The sequence below is a fragment of the Chiloscyllium punctatum genome, chromosome 6 (genome assembly GCF_047496795.1).
Source record: "Chiloscyllium punctatum isolate Juve2018m chromosome 6, sChiPun1.3, whole genome shotgun sequence".
Taxonomy (NCBI): Eukaryota; Metazoa; Chordata; class Chondrichthyes; order Orectolobiformes; family Hemiscylliidae; genus Chiloscyllium; species Chiloscyllium punctatum.
The window spans coordinates 34,224,246-34,251,724 of NC_092744.1; the positions used below are offsets into that span (position 1 = coordinate 34,224,246).

Below are 27,479 nucleotides of genomic sequence, written 5' to 3' on the forward strand. Positions count from 1 at the left end.
GCGTCAAGACGTTTTAGGCTTGTTTAGTAGCAGGGATAGAGGATTGGCAAACAAGAGAGTTGGGATAAGGGGGACATTTTCAGATCTGCAGGTATTGAAGTGCCACAGAGATTAGTGCTGGGACCACAATTCTAAAGTGGACAGTATCCTGGGCTTATTATTAGTGACAACATACAACAGCAAGAGAACATTTGTTGAACTTATACAGGACACTTGCTGAAGCTCAGTTGAAGGGCTGTGCGCATTTTTGGTCACCACACTTTAGGAAATGTTTGAGCACATTGGAGAGATAACAGAGGTAGACAAGAATGGATTTATGGTTCGTAAACTACAACTCATAGGATAATTGGGGAAATCAGAACTAACAACTGCAATGTGCAGAAAAGCATGTCAGAGATTGGGTGGCTTTGAGGAAGTATGTTGCCTGGAATTGTGCTGGAAGCAGGTTCATTCAAAACATTCATGCAGGCATTAGATAATTAATACAAATAGTGTGCAGGCCTATAGGAAAAGGCACAAAGTCAGAACACTCATTTGAAGAGTTAATGCAGGTATGATGGCCAAATGATCTGCTACTCCCACCATAACACTCTGATACATTATTTTGGTTGTGCGCAACCTCAGACAATCTAAGTCAGGAAGGTTGCATCAAATCATGTCATAATGAACATCTTTGAGATTAGCAAGTCCAAATTTGACTTACAATATACTCTAATGTTGGTAGGAATGGGGTCAGCAAGTTTGAATTATAAGCAATGGAAAAAAAGAAAATTTAAGTTTGACCAACAGTGAAGGCGACATTTGTTACCAAGTAGTGCATTCTGTCCATGCTTTGGCATTTCACATCAAGTATAAAGGAGAGTCGAACATTCCATGTCCTAATCTAAGTGTAAACTTTGACACAGATTTTAGTTAAGTCTTACATGGACTCTGAGCTTATTGCTGGTTTGCTCCGTGAAGCCAAACTCTTTCTAATGTCTGCATCTGTAAAATAAAACAACACAGCGTTCATGACATGTTTTTCGACAACCAAAGCCTGAGTTCAAGGGACCTTTTCCAAAGTTTGAAGAATGGCTGCAACACTAATGCACCATATTTAATGGATTAAAATATAGATTCTATACACACAGATACTTATTTTCAGAGCAATAATGGGTGAAACAAAGATCTATTTCACTGCATGCAACCCCAACAATCTAAGTTACAACTGCATCTCAATTCTAATAAAACCAAATGATTAAATGGCACAGAAATGTGAACTGCAGAATGAATTTGAAGATTTAAATTATTCAAAGAACAATTAGACACATGTTTATGCCTGTTACTTTCCACATCACCAGTTTCCTTAAGGATAAGAAGTGGGAGGAAGAAACAAATCGTTGTAAAATTTCCAGCAGCCAGTGATAGCGTGGGACTTGCCAGATTTGATTCAATGTGAAATTTGTTACAAGTTTCAAACAAAGTAGTTGTACTCCACGACAGAGACAACACATCTTGAAAAAGGATTTTAAAAAACTTAACTGTACCTATGATATGATAATATCTATAAATGTCCATGGTAACAATTAACAATAACTCAAAACTGCTCTTTTTTTTCCCCTCTTAAGAAATTGGGACAACTTGTTTGTTACATTTTGTTGGCCTTCATCTCTATAAACATTGGCACACATTTGAAAAGGCGGTGTTAAATATTTTTTTGTGAATAGCAAAATCAGTGTGCTAAGGCATTAATCACACATGAATCAATGCCACAATCATATACCTTTATGCATTGATTTATTCAAAGTCAGACGCAGGGAGCAGTACAACGTATCAAACATTGAGCTAATTCCTTGAACGATGATCAAAAAGCAACTTAATAGTGGCAACCAAACTTACCAAGTTTAACAGTGGACAAATTCAGATTAAAGCTTTTTAAAAAAGGGAACACACTAAGACAACACAATACTTGCAAAAGGACCATTCCTCAGAACACAATTAACTGTGTAAATTACAACAGGAAGTGGAATAAAACTTTAAAATTTCTCTCAAAACATACAAAATCTATCACAATTTAGATAATACCATACAGGGAAAGCTACACAGAACAAAATTTAAATGTTAAAATCAGTATGCCAAATATGAACAGGTGTTTTCAGCTGCAAGTAAACATGGCAAATTCCACCACTTTCATAAACCTTTGGCTCTGACAAAAAGGATAGATTACAGAATTAGCAGAAGCCAGAATCAGTTCACTAAACTAGTGTGCTAAATGACAGGTTTCACAAGTATTCAAGTCTAGATCCAAGTCTCAGGAATTTTTTTTTTTTAAATCCTGAAAAGTGATCTTAACTGTATTAAGGCATGCATTAAATGTACCAAACACTGGAATGCTTTCCCAAACTATCTAGCCAAACAAACTGAAAGTAACAGTGGTCTACCATATTGGTGATTTTATTAATCTTGATCAAGTAGATCAATTAAATTTGAGTGCTAGTACACAAGAATACCAGTTATTTCTAGAGACACCTTTCCTAATTGTGCCACTTAGCTTATTTTGTCGACGTTCCCTTGTCGGGGAAGGTAATTAAATGAAAAATGGAAGGGAACATTAAGCGCCCAGCTACATAACAATGCACGGATTTCATTTACTAAAGTAATCAGACCATTTGTATTTCCCAAGGAAAGGTCCTTTTTGGAGCCTAACTACAGTTAAAAGACAACATAAAACAAAAGAGCCAGAGAACTCTAGGGAGAGCTGCAGACTTACAAGTTTATCAATAAACATCAATAACAGAAACCAGTTCAATGATTTTTGCCTGAATGGAATTGAAGACACAACTGGTCTCAACTTCTCCAGATCAGAAAAAGGAAAATCAACCATCCAGAGGCTCATCACTGAAATGCAATGAAACACCATTTTCAGAAATTCAATGGTTATGAAAATGTGATCACCCAATTGTTAATTTTACAATACTTGATATGCTGGAAACACTTGAGAAATGGCCAATTGGACAATGTCTACTGATACCTGCGGAACTTCATCCAATGAAAACCGTTGCAAGAAGAATGAGGGGCAAATTATTAGGACAAAAGAAAATCATTGGATCGATAAAAAAAAACACAGAAACCAAGTGCTGTTTTGGACCTTCAATATTTGTTTTAAAGAATTGCAGCTTTGATGAGTTTATACTGAAGTACACAAAACAATGTTTCAATAACATGATCTTTCTTTTTGCTGAAATGATACATATTCATTTTTTTCCTGGTGTCAGATTTGTATCTTCCATGGTGTCAGCGTGCTTAAGGGGTCCTTCCAATGCTGCTTTAGCTACCAACATACAATAGTTGGCCATGGACGACATTCAACATGCCTCCAACTCGAAAACCTTCAGCACTTATGGGGGATGCACTTGGTTTCAGTGTGGACCCAATAGCCGAAATTCCAGAAACTAGGCAAAAACTAGTATACCATCATCTAGTAAACAGAAATCTTTTGCAAAGAAAATTTTCCATCAAGTTTAGAAAGCAGACTACTCTGGATTCTTTTGTCAGAGTCGTAAAATAATACTTCCATCTTTGATAATGTTGTGGCTCACTTGCAAGATATACAATAGTCTTATATCCACCTCTGTTAGACACCTGTTAAAATTGATCTGAAATACCCAAAAGTAAATTTAGTATCTTGCAAGGAGTAAAATTATGCTAATTATAAGAAGCCTCTGCAGACTGAGCTCTCCCTTAAGTGCTGTGGAAGTCAAGCATTGGAAATATAAATCAAATGACATCTAAATCACTAATGAAATACCTGAAAACAATGATGCCATTGATGCTGAGAGCCCATTCGCTGACATGTGAATGAGGTTTGACTCATCAATACAATCTGTATGACACAGTGACAATAAGATTTACATCATTCCAACAGTTTTTCCCAGCAGCGTGCAGGCAGTTTGGCAGTAAAGCCCTGCCTGATAAAGCGAAAAATAAACTCAAGTACCACTCTTTAATAATTATTGACTTAATGGTTGCAATTTGGCATAGTAAGGGATATAACAGCTTTAATAGAAATATAAAACTTGCATCTTACGGGAATATTCATTAGCAGCATTTTTGAAATAAAAACACATTTGAATTCAGAGTCCTCTTTTGTTTTTAAAACTTGCAGTGTTGTGACTCATGATTGCTATTCAGATCACTAAAAGGACAGATCTTGATAGACTGGGAAGGTGAGAAGGGAAAATATAAATAAACAACTTTCAGTTGCATCATCTTTCGTGAGAATGCTATGCTCAAATCATTTTTTGGAATACAGTAATCATACAAAGATATTTAATATTTTAAGCTAGATTTTCTTTAATAGCATTCAATTACAGTCATTTACATTAATTCTATGTTTATGAACCCTCAAGCCATTTACGATTCAGGTACAAAAAGTTGGAGGGGTTAATTCTGATACACATGATACAAATCGGATTTAAAAAAATTATGAACCACAAAATTCTTTAGCATATACTTTTCTTACTAAAAGGAGTATGTAATATAGAGGAAAAAATGTGACCAATACCAATGTCAGTTGCACATCTAATCAAACACAAGCAAGTCAACTGGGGGGGTGGGGGGGAAAGAGGAAGAAAAAGGAGATTAAACTAACACTTCACAGTACATTACAAAATTAGATCTGCTTCTGGTCTTGTGGATACTTTGTAGATTGTCAGTTCTTCCCTTGGTCAGTTTGCAACTGAATTATCTGTAGACCACCCCAGTTAAGTGATGGTGACATCCTTTATCAGTGTTTGCCCTAAATGCTGATGACTCTTCCAAAAATGATGCAACCACATCAAAATATAGCAGAGAACTGAAAGCTACTTTTCTTATTCAGATGTACCAAAAATGCTCTTACTCCCATTGGAGAAAATGCAGATTATGTGTGATCCAAGTTCTGAAACATGGTTAGTCAACTTCAAAGATGGAGCATGATATTAGAAAGACTTTCACAAGAAAGTCATTTTCTTTCCATTGCAAAGTGCTGCATGGTAAATTTAACTGTCAAATAATTTGTTTTTTACTAATCAATGCATCAATAATAATTGCAGATACATATAGGAAGGCTAGCAGAGCTTATGAAACACTCCTCGTACTTTGATCTCATCAGTCATGAAAATGTTTTTGTGATACCTTGGCATTTTACTTAACATTAACTATAGTTATGATATTGAGGTTTTTCACCTTTCTCAAAAAACAAAAAAAAAGTTATGGGAAGTCCAAAGTATTGTAATGGTTACAGTCTGCTGAAAAGCAGCCGCATCAGGGGAATGGACTTTGCCTGTTCCACAATTTTCCCTTTTATCTTTGACAATACCTTTTAATTCGAATTCATCCACTCCATCCGTGGAACCAGAATCTGATAGAGGCGCAGAATCACGGGAACTGATAGGGGACCCACTTTCTGTGGTGCAGGCTGTGAAAGTGAAAGGGTCTGTGAAAACTACACATTTTAGAGGCTCATTTAACAACAGAACTAAATAGAAAGTTAAATCAACTCATGCCGAATTAATAGAACTGTACAGATGGCTGCTTAGTTGGCATAAAACATAGGAATTAGGAGAAGACATATTCGGCCTTTTAAGCCTGGTCTGCCATTCAATAAAAAAATAGTTGATTGATTTGTGTTTCAAATTTCATAAACTCACCTACCCCAATGGGAGAGAAATCTACCTCCACCTTAAAAATATTCAATGACAATGCCTTCTGAGGCAATGCATTCAAAAATCAAGATATTTCTCCTCACCTCTGTTTAAAAGGGAACCGTTCATTTTTAATGAGTGACCCCATTTCTGGAATCACCCACAAACGGAGAGATCCCTTTCATGTCCATCTTGTCAAGGCCATTTAGAATGTTATGTACTATAATTAAATTACAACACTTCTTCTAAACTCCAATGGAAAGGTTAGTATGCCCAACCTTTCCTCAAAAGGCAACAGAATAAGACAACAGCTAACAATCTAGTAAGCCTCCTCTGAAATGCCTTCAAAGCATTTCCATCTTTCTTTAAATAAGGAGACAAAAACTCCAAGTAGTATTCAAGATGTGGTCTCACCAATGCCCTGTATAACTGAAACATTATATCCTTATTACATGTTCAATTGCTCTCATACTGAAAGTAGCATCACATCAGCCTTCTTAATTATTTGTTGTATCTGCATTTTAATTTTGTAACTTATGCACTACAGCAACAGGATACCTTAGAAATTTGGAAATCTGCACTCATTCTCCATTGACGTAAAACATTTCTTTTAAAATTCCTGCCAAAGCAAACAACTTCACATTATTCCACATCATACTCCATCTGTCAGATTTCTGCTCATGCACTCTATCTACACCCATATTCATCTGCATTCACAGTAGGTCTGTTCCACAACCTACTTTCTGATCTGCAAACAAACATATGTACATACAAACATGTAAATTGGGAACTGGATCAGGCTATGCAGTCCCTCGAGTCTGCTCTGCCATTCAATAAGTTCATAGGCAATCAGATAGTAACCTCAAATCTACCTGCCCACCTACTCCCACTAATCTTCCAACTTTTTACTTAACATCGTCAGTCACCTACAAACTCAAAACATGAAGTCATTGCACCTCCCTGCATCCCCTGCCCCACAATACAAATCATTGATACAAAATGCCAAAAGCCAAGTCCTCAGCACAAATCTCTACAGAACTGCACTTGGTATTTTCCACCAACCAGATGACCCATTCATATGGAGACATACAGCATGAAAACAAATCTTTCAGTCCAACCAGTCCAAGCCAACTATAATCCTAAACTAAACTAGTCCCATTGGCCTATGCTTGGTCCATATCCCTCAAAACATTTCTTATTCATGTACTTATCTAGATATCTTTTAAAATGTTGTAACTGTACTGGTATCCACCACTTCTTCTGGAAGTTCAGACCACATACAAATTTCTATGTAAAAAGATTGTGCCCATGTCTTTGCAAAATCTTTATTTTTGTCCATAACTCTGGCTAAATGGCAGAAAACAATCTTCTATCCATGCTATTCCCGACACAAGCGTCTACTTTGCACAACTTGTGGGATCTTGTCAATGCCTTCAAGAAATCCAAGTGCAGTACACCTACAGGCTCCCTTTTATCCACAGTAAATTTCTCCTTCAAGCAACTCCAATAAATTAGTTAAACAGTACCTTTTCGCATAAAATCATGCCATTTCCAATTACATTTTTAAAAAAGTACCCAGTATGAGTTATCTAATAATCAATTCCATTTCTTCACCACAATATATGCCAACCAACTGGCCTACAGTTTCTGGTTTTCTGCCTCCCTCAATCTTGGGTAGAGGTGGTATATTTACTCCTTTCCACTTCAGATTCTGGAAAAATTTCCTCAAGTTTTAGAAAATTGACACCATTAGCCATAATCTTTAAGGCCCTAAGATAAATTGGGCCAGTGCTCTGTAAACCAAAATCCAGTTCTCACTCATCAGTCTTTTAGCCATATATTCCATGCCCGAGTAAAATATCATTGGCTCAAAGCCAGATCTGGGCAAACAAAATAGGCTGAGACTTCAGTGAAACACTAAGGAAATGCTTTCTTTTGGATGAGAGGTTAAGCTTAAAGATTGCAAAATAAGACAACAGACCATGGTGTGAGGGGCAAGGTATCAGTGTGGATTGTGGATTGTGGATTGGCTGACTGGCAGAAAGCAGAGTGGAGATAAAAGGGATCTTTTTCAGGATGGTAGCCAGTGAATAGTGGAAGTCCATAGGAGTCAGTATGTGGACCACAGCTGTTGAGGTTATATATTAATGATCTGGATGAAGAAACTGAGGACACTGTTGCTAAGTTTGCAGATGACACAGATAGGTAGAAGGACAGATGGTGCTGAGGAAGCAGAAGGCTGCTGAAGGGCTTGGGACAGGTTAGGAGAGTGGGTAATGAAGTGGCAAATGGAAGACAACATGGGGAAGTACAAGTTCATGTACTTTAGAAGAATTAGAATTAGCTTTGTCACATGTACTCAAATGAGTACAGTGAAAAGTGTACAAGTTACTGCTTAGAGCACCATCTTAGGTACAAAGGTCCCTAGGTATAGCTTCAGTTACAGCTCTTCAAAAAACAGAAGTATGAATTCCAGCACAGCACATTTTAGAAATAAATTATAAAATGGATGAAAAAAAAAGTTCAGAATAAACCAATCTACACTGGTGACCTAGCCTCCAGTCTGTGCCAGGCTTCACTAGACCCTGAAATTGCTCTGGAATCACTGAGACTGGCAGTCCACACTGATGCCATGCCAGGCTGAGAGACTGCTACATACCACCCAGGAGGCTATCATGCCAGACAGAGAGACCTGTCTTCTAGTAAAAAGAATAGAGGTATAGATTAATTTTCTAACAGGGGAAAGAACTGTGAAAACTGAAGCACAAAAGGCAAATGTAATGTTAGCAATCATTTTGAGAGAACTAGGATACAAGATCTGGGATGCAGGTGTATGGAATACAGTGAGAACTAGCCACTTGGATACAGAACTGGGTTGAAGGTAGAAGACAAAGGGTGGTTTTGGAGGGCTCCTTTTCAAACTGGAGGCCTATGGCCAGCGGTGTACCACAAGGATCAGTGCTGGGTCCACTGCTTTTTGTCATTTATATAAGTGATTTGGATGTGAATGTAGGAAGTATGGTTGGTAAGTTTGCAGATGACATCGCAATTGCCGGTTCGGTGGACAGCAAAGAAGGTTACCTCAGAGTACAATGGGCTGAGGAGTGGTAGATGCAGTTTAGTTTTGATAAATGAGAGGTGCTGCAGTTTGGAAAGGCAAATCAGGGCAGGACTTACTTAATGCTAAGGTTTTGGGGAGTGTTGCTGAACAAAGAGACCTTGGAGTGCAGGTTCATAGTTCCTTAAAGTGGAGTCACAGGTATATAGGACAGTGGAAGCAGCATTTGGTATGCTTACCTTTATTCATCAGTGCATTGAGTATAGGAGTTGGGAGGTTATGTTGCGGCTGTACAGGACATTGGTTAGGCCATTATTGGAACAGTGTGTGAAATTCTGGTCTCCCTGCTAAAGGAAGAATGTTATGAAACTTGAAAGGGTTCTGAAAAGATTCACAAGGATGTAGCCATGGTTAGAGGGTTTGGGCTATAGGGAGCAGCTGAATAGACTGGGGCTTTTTCCCTAGAACTTTGGAGGCTGAGGGGTGACCTTATACAGGCTGATAAATTCACGAGGGACATAGATAGGCTGACGAGACGAGATCTTTTGTTAAAAAGTGTGGTGCTGGAAAAGCGCAGCAGGCCAGGCAGCTTCCGAGGAGCAGGGGAAAATCAACGTTTCAAACATAAGCCCTCCTTCAGGAATGGAGAAGGGCTTATGCCCAAAACATTGATTCTCCTGCTCCTCGGATGCTGCCTGGCCTGCTGCACTTTTCCAGCACCACACTTTTCAACTCTGGTCTCCAGTATCTGCAGTCCTCACTTTCTCAGAGATGAGGTCTTTTCCCCAGATTGGGAAAGTCCAAAGCTAGAGGACATAAGTTTAAGGTGAGAGGGGAAAGATTTAAAAAGGGGATGTAAGAAGCAACTTTTTCTAGAGGGTGGTGAGTGTGGAATGAACTGCCAAAAGGAAGTGGAGGAGGCTGGCACAATTACAACATTTAAAAGGATGGGTATATAAATAAGAATGTTTTATAAGCCAAATGCTAGCAAAGGTAACTCAGTTTATTTAGGATATATAGTCAACGTGGAAGAGTTGGACCAAAGGATCAGGTTCCCTGCTGTAGATCTCTATGACTATAAAAACCACCTCTGAGCTTTCAGGGGCTCTTTTGTCTCTAGTTGCTCTCTTCTTCTTAATACTCATTTAGAATCACTTTGTATTTTGCCTAACTTTATCAGCGAAAGCTATTTCAAACCCCCTCTTTGCCTTCCTGATCTACCTCTTTTCTAGTGCCCCTACACTCTTCATTCTGTTAGAGAGATTCAATTGAACCCAGTTGTTTACATCCAATATATGATTTTTTTTTATACTTGATCACAACCTCAATAGCTTGATTCATGCACTGGTCCTCCAGTAATTTGACTAAAATCCTTCTGCAACTGGCTGACATGACAATTTGTCCCTTCAGATTCTCTAATGGAGAATACATTTTACCAAAAATATCCACCTATATCTGACATGCCACCTACTTAGGAAAGAAAAATGGAAGAGACAGTTTCTCCAACGTTGCAAGAAACTTAATTTCACACATTCCATGGTTCACACACATATCTTCAGCCACTTCTGTACACATCTACAATTACTAAATACAGAGGGCCAGCAATGTTCAACTTACAAACACAATCCCATTCAGGGGTGCAATTTTAAATATCTGGCATTTGAATGTTTTTTGTATTTACAAATATCATCCTGCAATTTGTTCTGACTTAAATACAAACCAACTTGCGAACGGACTCAGGAATGGAACCTGTTCAAAACCCAAGTACTGCCTATATTAAAAGGTTTATTTTTCATTAGCAGATTTTATTTACACAGCCATACATACTATCTGACTCAGTGCTCCTCAATCCAGGCAGAAGCTTTTTCGTACGAATCTGCTGTCGTCGAATACGAATCTTCTGTTTTAGTTCTCTTATTTCTTTGTCACTATCCTCTTCATCATCATCCATGATTTGTTTCTTCATCAGATTGCACTTCATTAGTTCAATGGCAGCAATCAGTGATTCAGAGATACTGAAATGGGCATTCTCCTAAATAAAAAGGTTAAGTTTTTTTATTATGAAAATATTTTGTAAATACAATAGCAAAGAGAAGGAAAGGGGATACTTATTTAAAGAATTCCCCATTCTGAAGAGATCGCTCAAATTACTCAGGTCATCTTAAAACTCTGGATACCTCTGCTGTGAAAAAAATAAGTGTACTCGGTCAAATGCTCGAAACAAGCAAAGGAATTTTTTTTTTTAAAAAAAGATTCTTTCCCTCTGCCTTCCAAGAGGAAATAATATTTTACATTTTGTCTAAATAAATTTTGCAATTGTATTCACAAACCCTATGTCTCTGCCCTTGAATGAAAACAAACTTTGAAATTGTATCAAAAATAATTGTTCTCAAGAAGGGTACTAGACTCAAATGTTAACTTTGTTTTCTCTCCACATATGCTGCCAGATTTGCTGAATTTCTCCAGCAATTTCTGTTTAACATGATTTATTTGCTGATTTTCAGTCAATATAGGTGAGTTTGTACCTATTTACTTTTCCCTCATTCAATAAGATTGCCCACATGATGGATAAGGAAGGACAAACCAGCCTTAGCATTTTCTATGTTCTATGTAATACACTTCTAAATCACATTTGATTGTTTCAACAAGTGCAATTTAAAGGAGCGAAGAAGAATAAAAGCAAATTACTGCGGATGATGGATTCTGAAGCCGAAAGGGAAAATCTCAGCAGGTCTGGCAGCATCTGTAAGGAGAGAAAAGAGCTGACGTTTTGAGTCTAAGTGACCCTTTGTCAAAGCTGCTAGAAGAATGATTTTATGCAACCATCACAATTGAAAATTTGTATCATACCTGTTAAACAGTTCTGAGAAAGCTTTAATGCATCTGCAGAAGGAATCCTCTAACATTTAGGTATCTAGTGGAACTGGTTTTTAAAACCCACATCAACTTAAGCCAAACATAAAAAATGAAACGTACAAAAAAAATGTCTAATAGCAAAAAGGATTTTAGTGTACCGATCCTAAGCCAATCTTTTTCAGAAATTACAACAAAATTCCAATAGCCTGTTTAGCATCAAGTAAACTGGATAGAGAAGGAAGTGACAGATTGTTCTATTCTCAGTCAGTTTTTGCAATGGACGTATTAATTTTTTAAATCATCACATTATTGCTAGAGAAAATCTGTACACTTGTGTACCCATTAGATCAAAGCACAAAGGAACACGGCACTGTCCAAACTGTGACATTTGTGGTCTGAGTGTGCTTATCTTGAGAGAAATAAAGTTTTACAAAACAATTGTCATGGTGTTGATAAGACAAAAATGAAACAGCTTTTGAAATGTAAAATCAAAACTAACCAAGAATAAACAGTGGTCATCAAGAATTTTCATAAACCTGAGTTTTTAAAAAGCAGCTAATAGAAAGCTCACTTTAACCTTAATAAAAACTTGCAATGCACAAAGAAAAAGAAAAATAAAGAGAACAAATTCAAGGTGCACAGCTAACCTTCACATCTTTGTTGCTTAGGAAGGAAACATAAATATACCTTTTCCAAGTCTGCACAACTTCCGAAGTCCTGTTCCGATAGATAGCTGATCAGAGACTGGCCCTGTGATGGTCGTCGAAACATTCCATCAGAATGGTGTGTGTAACAGGTACCCTCTAGAACAAATTAAACCAAAACTGTAAGAACAAGTTGAATTATTCAGGGAAAAAACCCTAAAGACATCTGACATAGTTCACCAGGACTATGATTGTTACTACCTATTACACCTCTCAAAGTGTTGCATTATCAAAGTAATACTGAATGTTAAAATCTCAGTAAATTCTGTAATACTGAAGAATAAGCAATGGTAAATGGAGCAGGTAATGCGAGCAATCTTAAATTATATAAATTCTATTCAGACCTAAATTTTAGATATTTGTATTTAAAAATCTGCAATGTCTGAATAGGCCAATTAATCACAAGTTGCTTAAAGACATTAAGTGTTTATCATTTGTTAATGAAAGTTTATAAAAAAAGTTTCCTATTCTGAAATTAACAATTGTTACTGATTTACCCAAAATGTCAACTAGCTGACTGGCTGCTAGCAGGTTTTCTGCTATTACGAATATGGACCAGGAAGTCCTGTTGACCAAAAAAAGAAATGGGCATCTTCAGAATAGAGGAGATCAGAGCAGGGGAAGGGAGGGCAATCTAGAGAGAGATGGAGAGAGAAGCAAGGAAGGGATAGAACACTGCCACAGCACCAACCCAATGCCCACCACACCACTTCTAGGGAGAAGAAAATTCCCAGCTTTGAAAATTCTGGGGCTCAAACCTCAACCTAATAAATACTATGTTAGAAACAAAGATACAAGGCAAAATAATTTAGCATGCAACTTGAAACAGCAAAAGAAAAGTAAACAGATTTGGAAATGGCATTTACCAGCTTCCATATAGGGAGAGATAGGAGAACTGATCTGACAACTCTGAGTTGTGAAAGGACCATTTTCCTTCAGGTTTCTTACTCCCAGGTGTGACTCTAAAAGAGGAGATCCAGTTAGTCAGACATTCATTTATTTTAGAGACTAATCACTTCATTTTACTGCAGGCTTTATTTCCCTTGAAGTGTCAGTTAATCTGTAATACTGCATTGCTACCCTGGGAAAGAATAAGTTAGTTAGGACATACTTACATTATAGCATGAAATTTATCAGAAACATGCTTTATACAAATGGAGCTTTTTAAAACAGTGTTTTTTATTCAAATTATCTGCTTGATATTGGAAATTGGTTTCAATAAACCAAACAGGAGAGAAAAAAAATCAATACTTAGAAAAACAAATACTGAAACTGAAAGCAACATGCAAGACAGTTTAAAACTAGGGAAAAAACAAACCAAAGTGCACAATCATATGAAATGTAAGTGAAGCAGAGAAGTGGTGTCACTGGTCAGGCTAAGTCAGCATCAACCAATATCGGTGTTTACAAAAGTTAGGTTCTGCAATTAGTGTTAGATCACCACAGTCTAGGAGTCCAATGTTAGCCTGTCTGCTCCATGCTTTTTAAACATTGAAGCATTTAAATCCTTTCCAAGAGCTTCCATTCAGTGTTTTCAGGAGATTGAAGCTGATTCTATTAGATCAGAGGATGAGAACATGTAGCTTGAACAACTTGAAATGAATCAATTCAAGACCACATTTTTAGGACTGTCGTCATCTTTCCATAATTAACAATAAAGCCTCATCAAGGTATTTAATTTAGCAATTAGTCTGATGTTTTTATTTGTTTCTGAGAAGACCTTCAGAACTAAACAAACAAAGATTAAACATCTGATCACTAACTTTAAAATAAGTAATTTCAGGAGACACCAATCAACTAAAGCTGTGCATCAAGAAATTCCTGTTTGACAACCATATCTGAGTTCCAATCACACCCAATTAATCAACACCTTAATAAGAGCTAAAAGAAATGTTATAACCTGTTTATAAGGAATAGGTCTACAACATGGCAGGCTGTGTGTTGGTTGGGATTGCAGTTTGCATTACTAATATTCTGAAATTCATGCACAAACAAGAACTTAAGTGCACCGTGTAGCATTCTCAAATCATATTGCCAATCATTGACAGGCCAGCATTGAAAAGTTAGGCACTGATCCATGATTCAGAAAATTAGGAGTTCTGGTTGTTTTAGTGGTCACTTTTAAGCATTGCGAGCAGCCTCAGAGAACCACAACCTCAACAAAATTTGATTAAGCACTCCAGTGGCAGTTTGAAATTAGTGGAGTACTTAAAATAATAAAACAAAAAGTGGGTGGCCAATATGTAATGACCCAATCACATGATTATCTTGTCTTTTAATAAGGGTCACAAAGTTTTTCAAAAAAACTTGCAAAAATGCCTCAAATTATGCTATCATTAATATTCCAAAAAGCTGAAACTGATAACAATAGAAGTTTGTACATGATTCTTCACCTAAATTTATCACATGGAAAGTCACAAGGAAAAGCAAATCAGGCCATTTCTTTGCTCAAGGAACCAAGAAACTGCAAAACAGTTTGAAATTGATCAGAAAGCTAAATTTCATCAGCACAATTAAAACAAGCACTTAACTCAGATATCTTTCACTTGTGGATTATACAGACCAGAATGTAAACAGTGTAATCTAAATGTATATTTAACAATATTATTACAAGCAAATTTTTCCAAAACAAAATGGTCAATCATCTGAATGAAAAAAGGCCAGTTCTCATTTGGATCACTAAGCTATACTGACATATCTATATACTCTCTTTAAAAAAAAAGAGATTTTGAACTAAACGATAAAAATTAAAAACTTAAAAAAGGTGCATGGGGGAATTTTATTGGTTGAAGCAACTTGAAACGTAGACCACCAACCAGTTCCATTTCTGCACTTTACAAAATGATGAAGCTGACACTGATATTATCATTAATTATAGTGAAGACTGCATGCTGCTGCTGCTTCATGAAAGTGAAACTTATGACAGCTATTTTCAAACCTTCCACTGGGTCCTCTACTATAATAGTGATTTTCCGGAGGTCCCCTTGAGAAAGCCGAAGAATAAAAATTGGGAAAATAAAAGATTACAAAACATTAGGATTAGAGAACAGTGTCAAATATATGATCTCTTGGCTTGGCTCAGTGCCTCCGCCCCACCTTTCCTGAGCTAATGCCATAATATTGTGCAAACTGCACATTCGTATTCACGCTGTTGCCAAGTTAGCTATGATGATAAGCTGTAACTAATCACCTCTAATATGCAAAGACAGCCTTAAGTTTCTTTTCCCTCTTCTAAAATGGTCAAACCAACACTGCAAAAGACTGGCTTCCACAGCCAGTACAAGACTTGAAAAATTAGTCACAATATACAACCGCTGTTACAACCTAGCTGGCTCATTATATATTTTGCATGATAAATGTTCAATGTTTTGTAAAAATAGTACCTAAAGGCAAATAAATAAACAAATGTCTTTGCTTAGTTACTTCCTATACAAGATTCTTGACTGGAGAAAGATTTTTCAGCATTTAAAACATCCATTTAAAACCTGTTTAAATCATGAATTAACTCTCAGATTACATTCATAAACGGGTGTCAATGAATGTAGTCTATTCCTAATATTTCGGAGCCATAATATTTACGTAACTGGTCTGGTATAGTTTCCATTCAATGCTAACCTCCCCAGATGTTGATAGTGTGGGATAAAACAATGGTAATTCCATTTAACAAAGGTGCAATTGCTGAACCTCTATGGTAGAAATTGTCTTTATTTGGTAATTGTGTGGCACAAATGTGACTTGTCACTTATCTGCCCAAGCTCAGATGTTGCCTTGCTGCATTTGGCTGTGGACTGCTACAAATAGATGTCACAAATGGTGCAACATTGTGCAATCACCAAACATCTCCACTTTTGTCGTTTGACAGAAGGAAGATCATTGATCAGGCAGGTGAAGATGGATAAGCCTAGGTCACTGTCCTGAGTAGCTCCTCTAGACATGCCCTGAGCCTGAAATGATTGCAGTGATTGTTTCATTGTGCTAGGCGCAAGTCCGGAGGACCGCTCTCCCAATTCCTAATAACTCAATTATTGCTCGGGCACCCTCATGCCATAGTTTTCCCTTGACATCATAATTTAATAGTCACACTCATCTCTCCACTGAAGTTCACTTCTTTGGTCCATGTTCAGACCAAGTCTCTACAAAATTCAGAAGAACACACTTGACAGAATGCAAACCAAGTGGGTATGAGAAGGTTATTGTCGGCTAAGTGCCATTTGATAGGGCTATCGTTGACACTATGCTGAATAGCGACAGTAGACAGAGGGATAGTAGTTTGTCAGGTTGGATATGTTCTATTTGTGAACAAGATTCACCAGAGCAATTAATCATAATGAGATAGATGGAATTGTTTGAATTTGAGTGGGATAGCAGATGGCTAGTTCTTGAATACAAGTCTTCAATACTATGACCAGGATACTGCCTGACCCCATAGCTTTTCCAATATCCAGTGCTGTCATTTCAATGATATTGTTTGAGATGAACACTAACATCTGTGGTGCTTGGGACTGACCTCAGAAGGAGGCTGAAACAGAAGTTCATGTAATACTTCTGGCTGAAGAGACATATGAAATGGTAAGCCTGGACCTTGGTACTAATATGCTGTGGTTCCCCCATCATTCAGGGTAGGGATATTTCTGGAGCCTCCTACTAATTTTGACTGCATATGGCTGCAGGGGTGGCTGTGGTTAGCTACTGATGTCCAGACCCAGGTTCAATTGCACTCACAGGTGACTGTATGGAGTTTGCACGTTTTCTGTGTCTCCTTGGGTTTCCTCCCACAATCCAAAAGTTGGGCAGGTTAGGTGGACTGGCCGTGATAAATTGTCCCATAGTCTCCAGAAATGCGTGGGTTAGGTGGATTAGGCATGGGAAAAGCAGGTTTACAGGGATAGGGTGTGGGCCTGCATGGGATGCTCTTCAGACAATGTGTGGACTCAGTGGACCAAGTGGCCTGCTTCCACACTGCAGAGATTCTATGATGACTGTAGAACTTGCATTGTTCACTGGTTGCGGAATCGCTTAGCCTTTAACACTTGCTGAAGAGGAGGCTGGACATGCAAATAGTCTTGTATTGTAGCCTCATCAGAACAAAGAAAAGAAAATTTACAGCACAGGAACAGGCCCTTCGGCCCTCCAAGCCTGAGCCGATCCAAATCCACTGTCTAAACCGGTCACCCAACTCCTAAGCATCTGCATCCCTCTGCTCCCCACCTATTCATGCATTTGTCCAAACACATCTCAAATGAATCTACCAGGTTGACAATTCCTTTTTCGGTCCATCTAGTACTGGTCCTGGACATGCCCTGACCTCTTAAGTGAGCCAAAGTTAATCCCCTGGTATGGTGTTGATGCTAGAATGAGGGATGCGAGAAGCCATGAGGTTGCAGATTGTGGTCAAACATAATTCTGTTGCTGAAAAGCCACTATACTTCATGAATATCCATTGAGTTTATGAATTTGCTAAACATTTATCCATTCAGCACAATGGTGGCACCACACAAGATATTGGGAGAATGCTCATTGAGAAGAGGAGGCTTCGACGCCACATACACGATGATAATCACTCCTAACAATACTGTCATTCCAGCAATACAGGCAGATTGGTGAAGGGAGGTCAAGTCTGTTATTCAATTTTTTTTGTTTCCTCATCACCTTCCAGAGACCAAATCGGTAGCTATGTCTGTTAGGACACAACCAACTCAATCAGCATTTGTGCTACTCTGCCAATTATGGCGACAGCCATTGAACATTCTCTGCCTGTGCCATCTTCAGTGCGCCCAAGCTGTGTCCATCCTAAAAAGTAGATTTGTTTTGCACTCTTTTGGAGATGGGTTGTTAGTGGCAAACAAGTGGTGTTGTGTCCATGCTTGACTTCATAACATATATGACATATGACCTCAGGCTCGAAGGGTCAAACATGTCAAGATCTCTCAGATCAACTGTCTACTCAAGTGTATACATCTGCATTGCCATGTCAGTAAGACAACACAATCAAGGACTGCAATAGTAGTGTCTGGATGCAAGGTATGATTCAGAGATTGACTGCCAGTGGAACAGCTCCAACTAATTTTGGCAGAAGTCCCCAAATATGTTAATTCAGAGGACTTGGCAGGGTTGAAAAGGCCATTTGTGGCATTGTTGTTTCCAGTCCTTTGTCAAAGTTGGGTGGTCAACCTGATTTCATTTCTTTATTAGACTCTGTCAAAAGTTAGTCACAATTGAGAGTTTTCCTAGGCTAAGCCAGGAGGTACTTAAGAGTCAATAATGTTGCTGTGGATCTGGAGTCTCATGTAGGCCAGATCAAGGGAGGATGGTAGGGTTTTCTTGCTTAAAAAAAAGGGACAGTGAACCATTACAATAGTTTAATAGCAATCATTAGACTAGCTTTTAAATCGAGAAGCTTATTAGACATCTACTCAGTAATAAGGGTATGGAATGCTTTGCCTGCAACGGTAGTAGATTCGCCAAGTTGAACTACATTTAAGTCGTCATTGGACAGGCATATAAATGTACATGGAATAGTAGAGGTGGGATGGGCTTCAGATTAGTATGACAGGGCGGCACAACATCGAAGGCCGAAGGGCCTGCGCTGCGCTGTAATGTTCATATGTTCTATGTTCTATATGTTATGTGGTATGCAAATCCCTGACCCCAAGGATTAGCCTTGGTCTTTGCATAACTAGCCCAATGAGCAAAGCTGCACCACCACCTCCCCAGCAAATTGAAACCAAGCAATACATCCTCAGGCCTCCATCAAACAAACACCAAGTTTCAACTGACAGGTGTTTCATTCTTCTTGGCATCTTCCAAATCAGTCATCTTTTGATTAGTCCTGGAGATCAACTTCTAGAAAATTAAAATAAAGTTTATTTCCATCTTCAAAGCTATTCCCCTTTCCGAAAGCAGCTTCTCAGATTCCTTTAAGATGTCACCTTTAAAGAGTTTATAGAGGAAATGCTCACAGGTTTATCAACCACAAGAACAATCAGCATTTCTCCTGTCCTATATTCACCTGCTACTCTCATACTTTAACTTAGGAGATCATTACGAGTAGAAGCTCTGACTTCATTTCAACTGTTCATAAGTATAAAGGCTTAATGTCAGGCAGAATTTCATCCCCTTTCAAACAGATGATAGTTACAGGCCAAAGAGCAAAACGTTCTACAGTTATTCACACCAGCATGATTCATCAACAGATTCACCAATTATTACATTTGTCACCTCCTTGTTGACTGCAAATGTAAATTCTACTCATCATACCTTGCACCAAACAAATCTTGATCTATGAAATTCATTGAATTAAAATTCACTGTACCTGATGTCTTTGCTGTTGCTATACCAGTATCAGAATGGGATCGGCTATGGCTCTTCTTGAAACTAGCCTGTCGTTCCAGATTCTGGGTTTCGGAAAAGCTGGAACGCCTTGGAAGATTCAGCAGAGATTCACTACAGCTAACGGTGATTTTAGGAACTTGCCAGGCAGAAGGAACTAGTGTCTGAGAACTGCCAGTACAAGGGGAACTGCTATGACTGCACTGGCTTGAACTGCGATCTCTCCGTCCCAGATTTCCAATTGCCAGATACTCTGGCCCATCGTCCATTTCACTTGATCCCTCATCCTGTACTTCAGCTGAAGAATCCTCACTATGGCTAACTGGGGTACTAATAGTTGTCTCACTGACTGGAGAAAATGGTTCCATAGAAGGGATGTCGTGAAACTGGTGGATGCCAGAGTATTGATCCAATGCTGGTTTATCCGTTGAATCTGGAATAAATGTCAAATTAGCCCTCTTCTTTAATGCTTGCCGAGTGTTATTGATATTATTGAAATCCTGAGGTGCATCACCTATTAAAAGAAAAAAAGACAAAAGGATTAGCAATTGCACTTTTTCACAAATTTTATGGTATTGTACTACAGTTGTGCATGAATCACATTAAGTTGGTTTGCAGGTGCAGCTGGTAATTAAGACAAACAGGATATTGTCCTTCATTGCTATAGGATGGTGTTTAAAAATAGGGAGGTTACAGTACAGCTGTATACAGTGCTAGTGAGGCCTCACCAGGGAGTACTGTGTACAGTTTTGGTCTCCTTATTTGAGAAGGGATGTACTGGCACTGGAGGGGGTGCAGAGGAGGTGTGCTAGGTGAATTCCAGAATTAGGGTGGTTGGCTTGTGAGGAGAGAATGAGTAGACACCAACTATACTCATTTGAATTTAGACGAATGACAGGGCATCTTATTGAAACATATAAAATTATCAAGGGATTAGATAAAATAGAAGCAGGGAGACAGTTTCCACTGGCAGGTGAAACTAGAACTAGGAGACGCAAGACTGAGTTGAGAAACTTCTTCACCCAAAGGGTTATGAATCTGTGGAATTCCCTGCCTAGTAAAGTAGTTGAAGCTACCTCAAATGTTTTTAAGACAAAGATAGATGGATTTTTGAACAGCAGGAGAATTAAGGATTATGGTGAGCGAGTAGGTAAATGGAGCTGAGTTCATGAAAAGATCAGCCATGTTCTGATTGAATGACGGAGCAGGCTCAACAGGCCAGATGCTGGATTAGTGGTGCTGGAAGAGCATAGCAGTTCAGGCAGCATCCGAGGAGCAGTAAAATCGACTTTTCGGGCAAAAGCCCTTTATCAGGAATAAAGGCAGAGGGCCTGAAGCGTGAAGAGATAAGGTAGAGGAGGGTGGGGGTGGGGAGAAAGTAGCATAGAGTACAATTGGTGAGTGGGGGAGGGGATGAAGGTGATAGGTCAGGGAGGAGAGGGTGGAGTGGATAAGTGGAAAAGGAGATAGGCAGGTAGGACAAGTCATGGGGACAGTGCTGAGCTGGAAGATTGGAACTGGGGTGAGGTGGGGGAAGGGGAAATGAGGAAACTGTTGAAGTCCACATTGATGCCCTGGGGTTGAAGTGTTCCGAGGCAGAAGATGAGGCTTTCTTCCTCCAGGCATCTGGTGGCGAGGGAGCAGTGGTGAAGGAGGCCAAGGACCTCCATGTCCTCGGTAGAGTGGGAAGGAGAGTTGAAATGTTGGGCCACAGGGCGGTGTGGTTGGTTGGTGCGGGTGTCCTGGAGATGTTCCCTAAAGCGCTCTGCTAGGTGGTGTCCAGTCTCCCCAATTTATAGGGGACCGCATCGGGAGCAACGGATACAATAAATGATATTAGTGGATGTGGAAGGCTCCTTTAGGGCCTTGGATGGAGGTGTGGGTGCAGGTTTTGCAATTCCTGCAGTGGCAGGGGAAGGTGCCAGAACGGGAGGGTGGGTTGTAGGGGGGGCGTGGGCCTGACCAGGTAGTTATGGAGGGAACAGTCTTTGTGGAAGGCGGAAAGGGGTGGGGAGGGAAGCATGTCCCTGGTGGTGGGGTCTTTTTGGAGGCAGCGGAAATGTCGGCAGATGATTTGGTTTATGTGAAGGTTGGTAGGGTGGAAGGTGAGCACCAGGGGCGTTCTGTCCTTGTTATGGTTGGAGGGGTGGGGTCTGATGTGCGGGATGTGGACGAGATGCATTGGAAGGTATCTTTAACCACGTAGGAAGGGACATTGCGGGCTCTAAAGAAGGAGGCTATCTGGTGTGTTCTATGGTGGAACTGGTCCTCCTGGGAGCAGATATGGCGGAGGCGGAGGAATTGGGAATACAGGATGGCATTTTTGCAATAGGTAGGGTGGGAAGAGGTGTAATCCAGGTAGCTGTGGGAGTCGGTGGGTTTGTAAAAAAATGTCAGTGTCAAGTCGGTTGTCATTAATGGAGATGCAGAGGTCCAGGAAGGGGAGGGAAGTGTCAGAGATGGTCCAGGTAAATTTCAGGCTGGGTTGAATGTGTTGGTGAAATTGATGAATTGCTCAACCTCCTCACGGGAGCACGAGGTGGCGCCAATGCAGTCATCAATGTAGCGGAGGAAGGGGTGGGGAGTGGTGCCGGTGTAGTTACGGAAGATCAACTGCTCTACGTAGCCAACATAGGCCAGATGGCCTACTCCTAATTCTCATGTTCTTATGTTATGCTCAGTTCATGATTGTAAAGACAATAAAATTATTGGTCTGATCCATATCAATTTTCATTGAGTAAAGCAAAGATCCACAAAGAACTCAATAAGACTAGCATATAGAAAGCGAGCATAAGGGGGATTTACATGAATATTCATAATGCTTATTTTTGACTTTTGTCCAAACATTAATTTTTATAGCTCATTATTATTCAATCACTTTACATTACAATATGTAAACTTTACTCTGGTGGCAACATTTTTATTTTGATTTTCTTTTCTCTGCTTGCTGCTTCCAGCTGACAGAAGTAAAGGATAGTGAGAAACCAACCATCGAGACATGGTGGCTCACTCCTGCCTCACAGCACCAAGGTCCCAGGTTCGATTCAGGTGACTGTCTGTGTGGAGTTTGCACATTCTGCCCGTGTCTGTGTGGGTTTCCTCCGGATGCTCTGGATTCCTCCCACTGTCCAAAGGTGTGCAGGTCAGGTGAATTGGCCATGCTAAACTGCCCAGAGAGTGTTAGGTGCATTAGTCAGAGGGAAATGGGTCTGGGTGGGTTACTCTGAGGACCAGTGTGGACTGGTTGGACGGAAGGGCCTGTTTCCACAGTGTAGGGAATCTAATCTAGACCAATATATAGATCAAGGGCTGAGATCAATGACGTTTGGGCCATTATTTACATACATTACACTTGTAAGTAAGCCTAAAGAGTTAAACTCTTAAGCCAGAGGATTTTGGAAAAACATGACAAACTATTCTTAAGACTTCAAGAACATTAGAGGAAAAAGTAACAAAACAGGTTTTAAAAAAACTTTGGCAAGAGGTACAGACTGATACACACAAGGGAATGAATAACATCAAGCATCAAACAAGCAAAATAACCAGCTGAAAACTCAGATTGCTGAATATAATTGGCTGATTAACAATATTCAAAAGAAGTTTGAAATAGGGGAAACATTTTACCTAACTTTCTGGAAGTGTTGAGATTACGCTCAAGTTTTTTTCTACAAAAAGCTCTTACATCTATCATCCTGGGAAGGGAAGGGAAGGAAAATGTCTAAAAATAAAGACGTTTAAAATTACTCTTACCCGAAACATGCAAATTGGTAGAATGAGCCAAGAGGTTGGTATATGAGGTCGTATGCCTTTTCTGCCACTCCCCTACAGAGGGCATACACTTGGTTCCAGGAAGAGCAGTCAGACTTTGGCTTTTCACCATTGGTAAGGAGGAATTGCACTTCCTTGCAAACTAAACATTATAAAAATATTAAGATGACAAATATAGCAGATTATGGCAAATCTTCCAGAGCTTTAAAACAAAATGTTTAACTTGATTGATTCAAGTTGTTATAAATAAGCTAATTCATTATTGTTTCCTTAAAATAACACTATTGAAAGACAGTTAAGTTTATACCTACTGCATGTTCAACCACTGATTTTAGCCACAAGCTTCCTCGCAGTTGGCTTTGTTAGAGGCTTGACTCCTCACAGAAAACACTTCTGTGCAAATATGGCCAAAGGTTTAGACGAAATACAAAGCTTGTTTCCAATTTACGACATTTTGGAAATTGAACTCTGTACTCCAACCGTTTTCACAGAAACTTTCAGCACAGGATGCCTATGGTCTGTGCTAACACTTGGAAAGACCAGTCAGTCATTTTTATTCTTACATTCTGATCTTTTTGTTCCTTGTCCTTAATATTGGCATCGTCATTTATCCTTTGAAAATGCATTGAGAAATTTATAGAATCAGATTCCACCACTTTTCTTGACAAGGTTCCTCATCCTACAACATAACGCAAAACAGAATTTTCTTCTCCCTTTTAGATGTTTTGACAACTATTTAAAACTGTGCCCTCTGCCAGAGGAAATACTTTTTTCATCATCTGCTCTGTCAAAGCCTCATTAATCTTGAAAGTATATGACCGTAAGACATCGGAGCAGAAATTAAGCCATTCAGCCTAAGTCTACTCCACCACTCAACCCTGGCTGATAAATCTCCCAACCTTGTTTTCCCACTTTCTGCCTATAAAACGCTTGATTCCCAAGAACCTACCTTAGTCTTAAATTTACTCAATGACCTGGCCTCCACAGCCTTCTGTGACAATGAATTCCACAGTTTCACAACTCTCTGGCTGAAGAGGTTTCTCCTATCTCCATTCTAAAAGGTCTACCCTTTACTCTAAGGTTATGCCCTTGGGTCCCAGTCTCTCCAACCAATAGAAACATCTTTCCAACATCTACTGTCTAGGCCGTTCAGTACTATTTTAATTAGAGCACCCCCTCATCCTTCTAAACCCCATCGAGTATAAACCCAGAGTCCTCAAACATGGCTCGTATGTTAAACCTGTCATTCCTGGGACCATTCTTGTGAACTCCTCTGAACACACTCTAGGGCCAGTACATCCTTCCTGAGGTTTGGGGCTCAAAACTGCACCCAACACTCCAAATGTGGTCTGACCATCTGGCACGCGAGTTACACTTGCAACTGAAGTTCCTCATCCTTGGTAAACATCCTCTTTATGCTCTCTAAGCTTTTAGTGCTTAGAAAGTGTATTGTGGACAATTCTAAGATTTAATTCAGCGATTTATCTTTCCTTTTTTTTTGGTTGGAAATAACAAAGGATGAGGACATTCCTGGCTCAGCCAGCATTTGTTGTCCATCCCTAACTGCCAGAGGGCATTGCTGTGGGTCTGGAGTCACATGTGGGCCAAACAAGGATGACAGTTTCCTCCAACAATTGACAAAAGACTCACAGTCATTGTTAGACTCAATTTTCGATTTTTTGTGAATTCAAATTCCACCATCTGCCGTGGCAGGATTCAAACAGGTCCCCAGAATATTACCTGGGTGTCTGAATTAGTATTCTAGCGCTAAAGCCATTTGGCCATTGCTTGAACAGTTTTGGTCTGAACATTTAGAAGATGCATTCAGAACATAGACCTGGGAACTAAACTTTTAAAATGTTCTAACTTAAACAATTATTCTTGCATACAGCACAATGAGACCAAAATGAAACAACAGGTGCTATAGGCACACATTATCATCTCATTGAAACTTACAAAACACTGACAGGCCTGAATAAAGTGGACTTGGAGAAATTGTTTCTGCTAATAGATCAGACCCAATACCCAAGAGTACAGCCTCAGAGTGAAGGGATGACCTTATAGAACTGAGATGTGAAGGAATTTCTTCAGTCAGACTGGTGAATCTGTGGAACTTAATGCCACAGAAGGCTGTGGAGGCCAAGTCTTTCAGTATGTTTAAAACAGTGGTAGATAGTAAAGGGATCAAGGATTTCAGGAAGAAGGCAGGAGAATAGATTTGAGAGCATATCAGACCTAATCAAATGGTGCAGCAGACATTAATGGGCCAAATGACCTAATTCTACTCATGCTTGTTACAGTTTAATGGTCTTCACAAAAACAACTGGATTAACCTGATGCAATCAGCTTACTCAAATATCTTTCAGATTCTCAAAGCACAATATTCATGATCTGGTTACAGGATTTAATTATGTAAACCAGCTTGTCTACCCATAAACAAGAGGTGCATTAAGCATCAACAGACCGAAGTCAGTAACGTGTACATGTCAATGCTCACTGCAACATATTCACTACCACGAAGCAATTTTTTTTTAAAAAATGAAATTTGACAGTGCATTGGGGTTTCACCCAAAACTTACTCATTTTTGTAATGACATACAGCGATATGCTACATAACCAAGTAAATCCACAGCTAGGTCATTTCCAGATGGGTACTTCAATCAAGTTGTTCAAAAGAAAAACACTGTAAAGGTTTAACAAGCATTTTTGGGTGAAAGTGGATATGCAAGTAAAAACAACACTTAAGGTCTCAATAGTTGCTGGAAAACCACTTAATTTTTACTCTTCCAGCAAATGTTCAACTTCAGTACTATTACTGATGATACAAGATAGAGTACATATGCGTTAAAATTCTTCAAGGAACAATAACTTGATTACTTTAACTCTCCATAACATTACACAGTGACAACAATGCATACCATCTACAAAATGCACTACAGTGACTTGCCAACGTTCATTCAACAGTAGCCTCCAAACCCTTCATCTCTAGAACTGAGAGGGATAAGTGTAGCAGATGCAAGGGAACCACCACTTGCAAACTCCCCTTCAAAACAACATACCATTCTGACTGCGTTATATCACAATTTCTGCATTGTTGTTTGGTGAAAATCCTATGACAGCCATCCAAACAGTATTGAGTGTCACCAGTAGTTCAAGCAAGCAGCTTATTACCAATTCCTCCACAGCAATAAATCCTAGCTACTAAGACCATATCCCACGATCTGACTAAAAAAAAAACCAGATGATAAAAGGTAGAAAATAACAATCCTTATCCCTGCCTCTGTAGCCCCAACGTCCAATTTTGAAATCTCTCAACATTCCTGTGCATTTACTAAGCTGAAAGGTTGCACCAATTTCCCCACAATGAGGGCATTTTATTGAGTCAAGTTTTACAAAGCAAGGAATATAGCACAAGCCGAATTCTATTAAGGGACAGCAGGAAAACCAAAAGGATGTGCTAGAGTGTCTGAAAGTCTCAGCAAGCCATGCTGCATAGGGGCTACAAAAAGAGTCAGCGCACCGTCTAATAAGAAATATAAGTAAGCTTCCTGATGTTCAAATGACATACCTTCTCGTGTCATTAACATCGTGACAACTATGAAATTAATAAAATTAAATAGCCTCACAGGGAAAATCAAAATGACAATGAACCACTTAAACAAGATACTAGACAGCTAAAAACTATTCCAATACCATGCACCATCAAATAAATCCAGAATTTGAAGAGAAAGAAAAAAATAAATACATAAACTACGAGAGTATAGAACCAGCTCTGTGGCCTGAAGTGAGCCTGGGGTCAAAGTCAGTTTGCTTTAGAAATATTATTTAAACGTTTAAGACAGCGTTTTAACCTGTCCATACAATTAATTGTTTTCTAAGGAAAAAGCCGGTCTTACCACGGATGTGTCAATCTGAGCTAACATTTTAGGATTATTCTGTTCCACAGCCTCCAAACATTGGAACATAGCAGTCACATGGGGATTGCTCAACAGAAAAGCAGTATCTGTAAGAGATAAACAGCCTGTAATGATTTTCTTTTATAGGTGGAAAGTTATGGCAAAAGACATCCATCAACAGGTCTTCTCTACACTGAGGAATCTG

The 27,479-nt window shown here is 39.1% G+C and overlaps 1 protein-coding gene across 8 annotated transcripts in view; it reads right to left on the bottom strand.

The window, feature by feature from the left end:
• rubcn (rubicon autophagy regulator) overlaps positions 1-27,479 on the bottom strand; it is a 60,365-nt gene that overhangs the window by 17,813 nt on the left and 15,073 nt on the right. For 3 of the 8 annotated variants that reach the window (XM_072572378.1, XM_072572377.1, XM_072572379.1), the window contains exons 5-14: positions 27,275-27,381; positions 23,361-23,520; positions 19,594-20,124; positions 15,220-15,264; positions 13,148-13,243; positions 12,265-12,380; positions 10,549-10,753; positions 5,339-5,437; positions 3,788-3,862; positions 924-984 (exon numbers count right to left, since the gene is read on the bottom strand). In XM_072572378.1, the coding sequence (XP_072428479.1) occupies positions 924-984; positions 3,788-3,862; positions 5,339-5,437; positions 10,549-10,753; positions 12,265-12,380; positions 13,148-13,243; positions 15,220-15,264; positions 19,594-20,124; positions 23,361-23,520; positions 27,275-27,381 (1,495 nt within the window). The remainder of the gene's footprint in view (positions 1-923; positions 985-3,787; positions 3,863-5,338; positions 5,438-10,548; positions 10,754-12,264; positions 12,381-13,147; positions 13,244-15,219; positions 15,265-19,593; positions 20,125-23,360; positions 23,521-27,274; positions 27,382-27,479) is intronic. The other 5 variants (XM_072572383.1, XM_072572385.1, XM_072572380.1 and 2 more) reach the window with 3 other exon arrangements.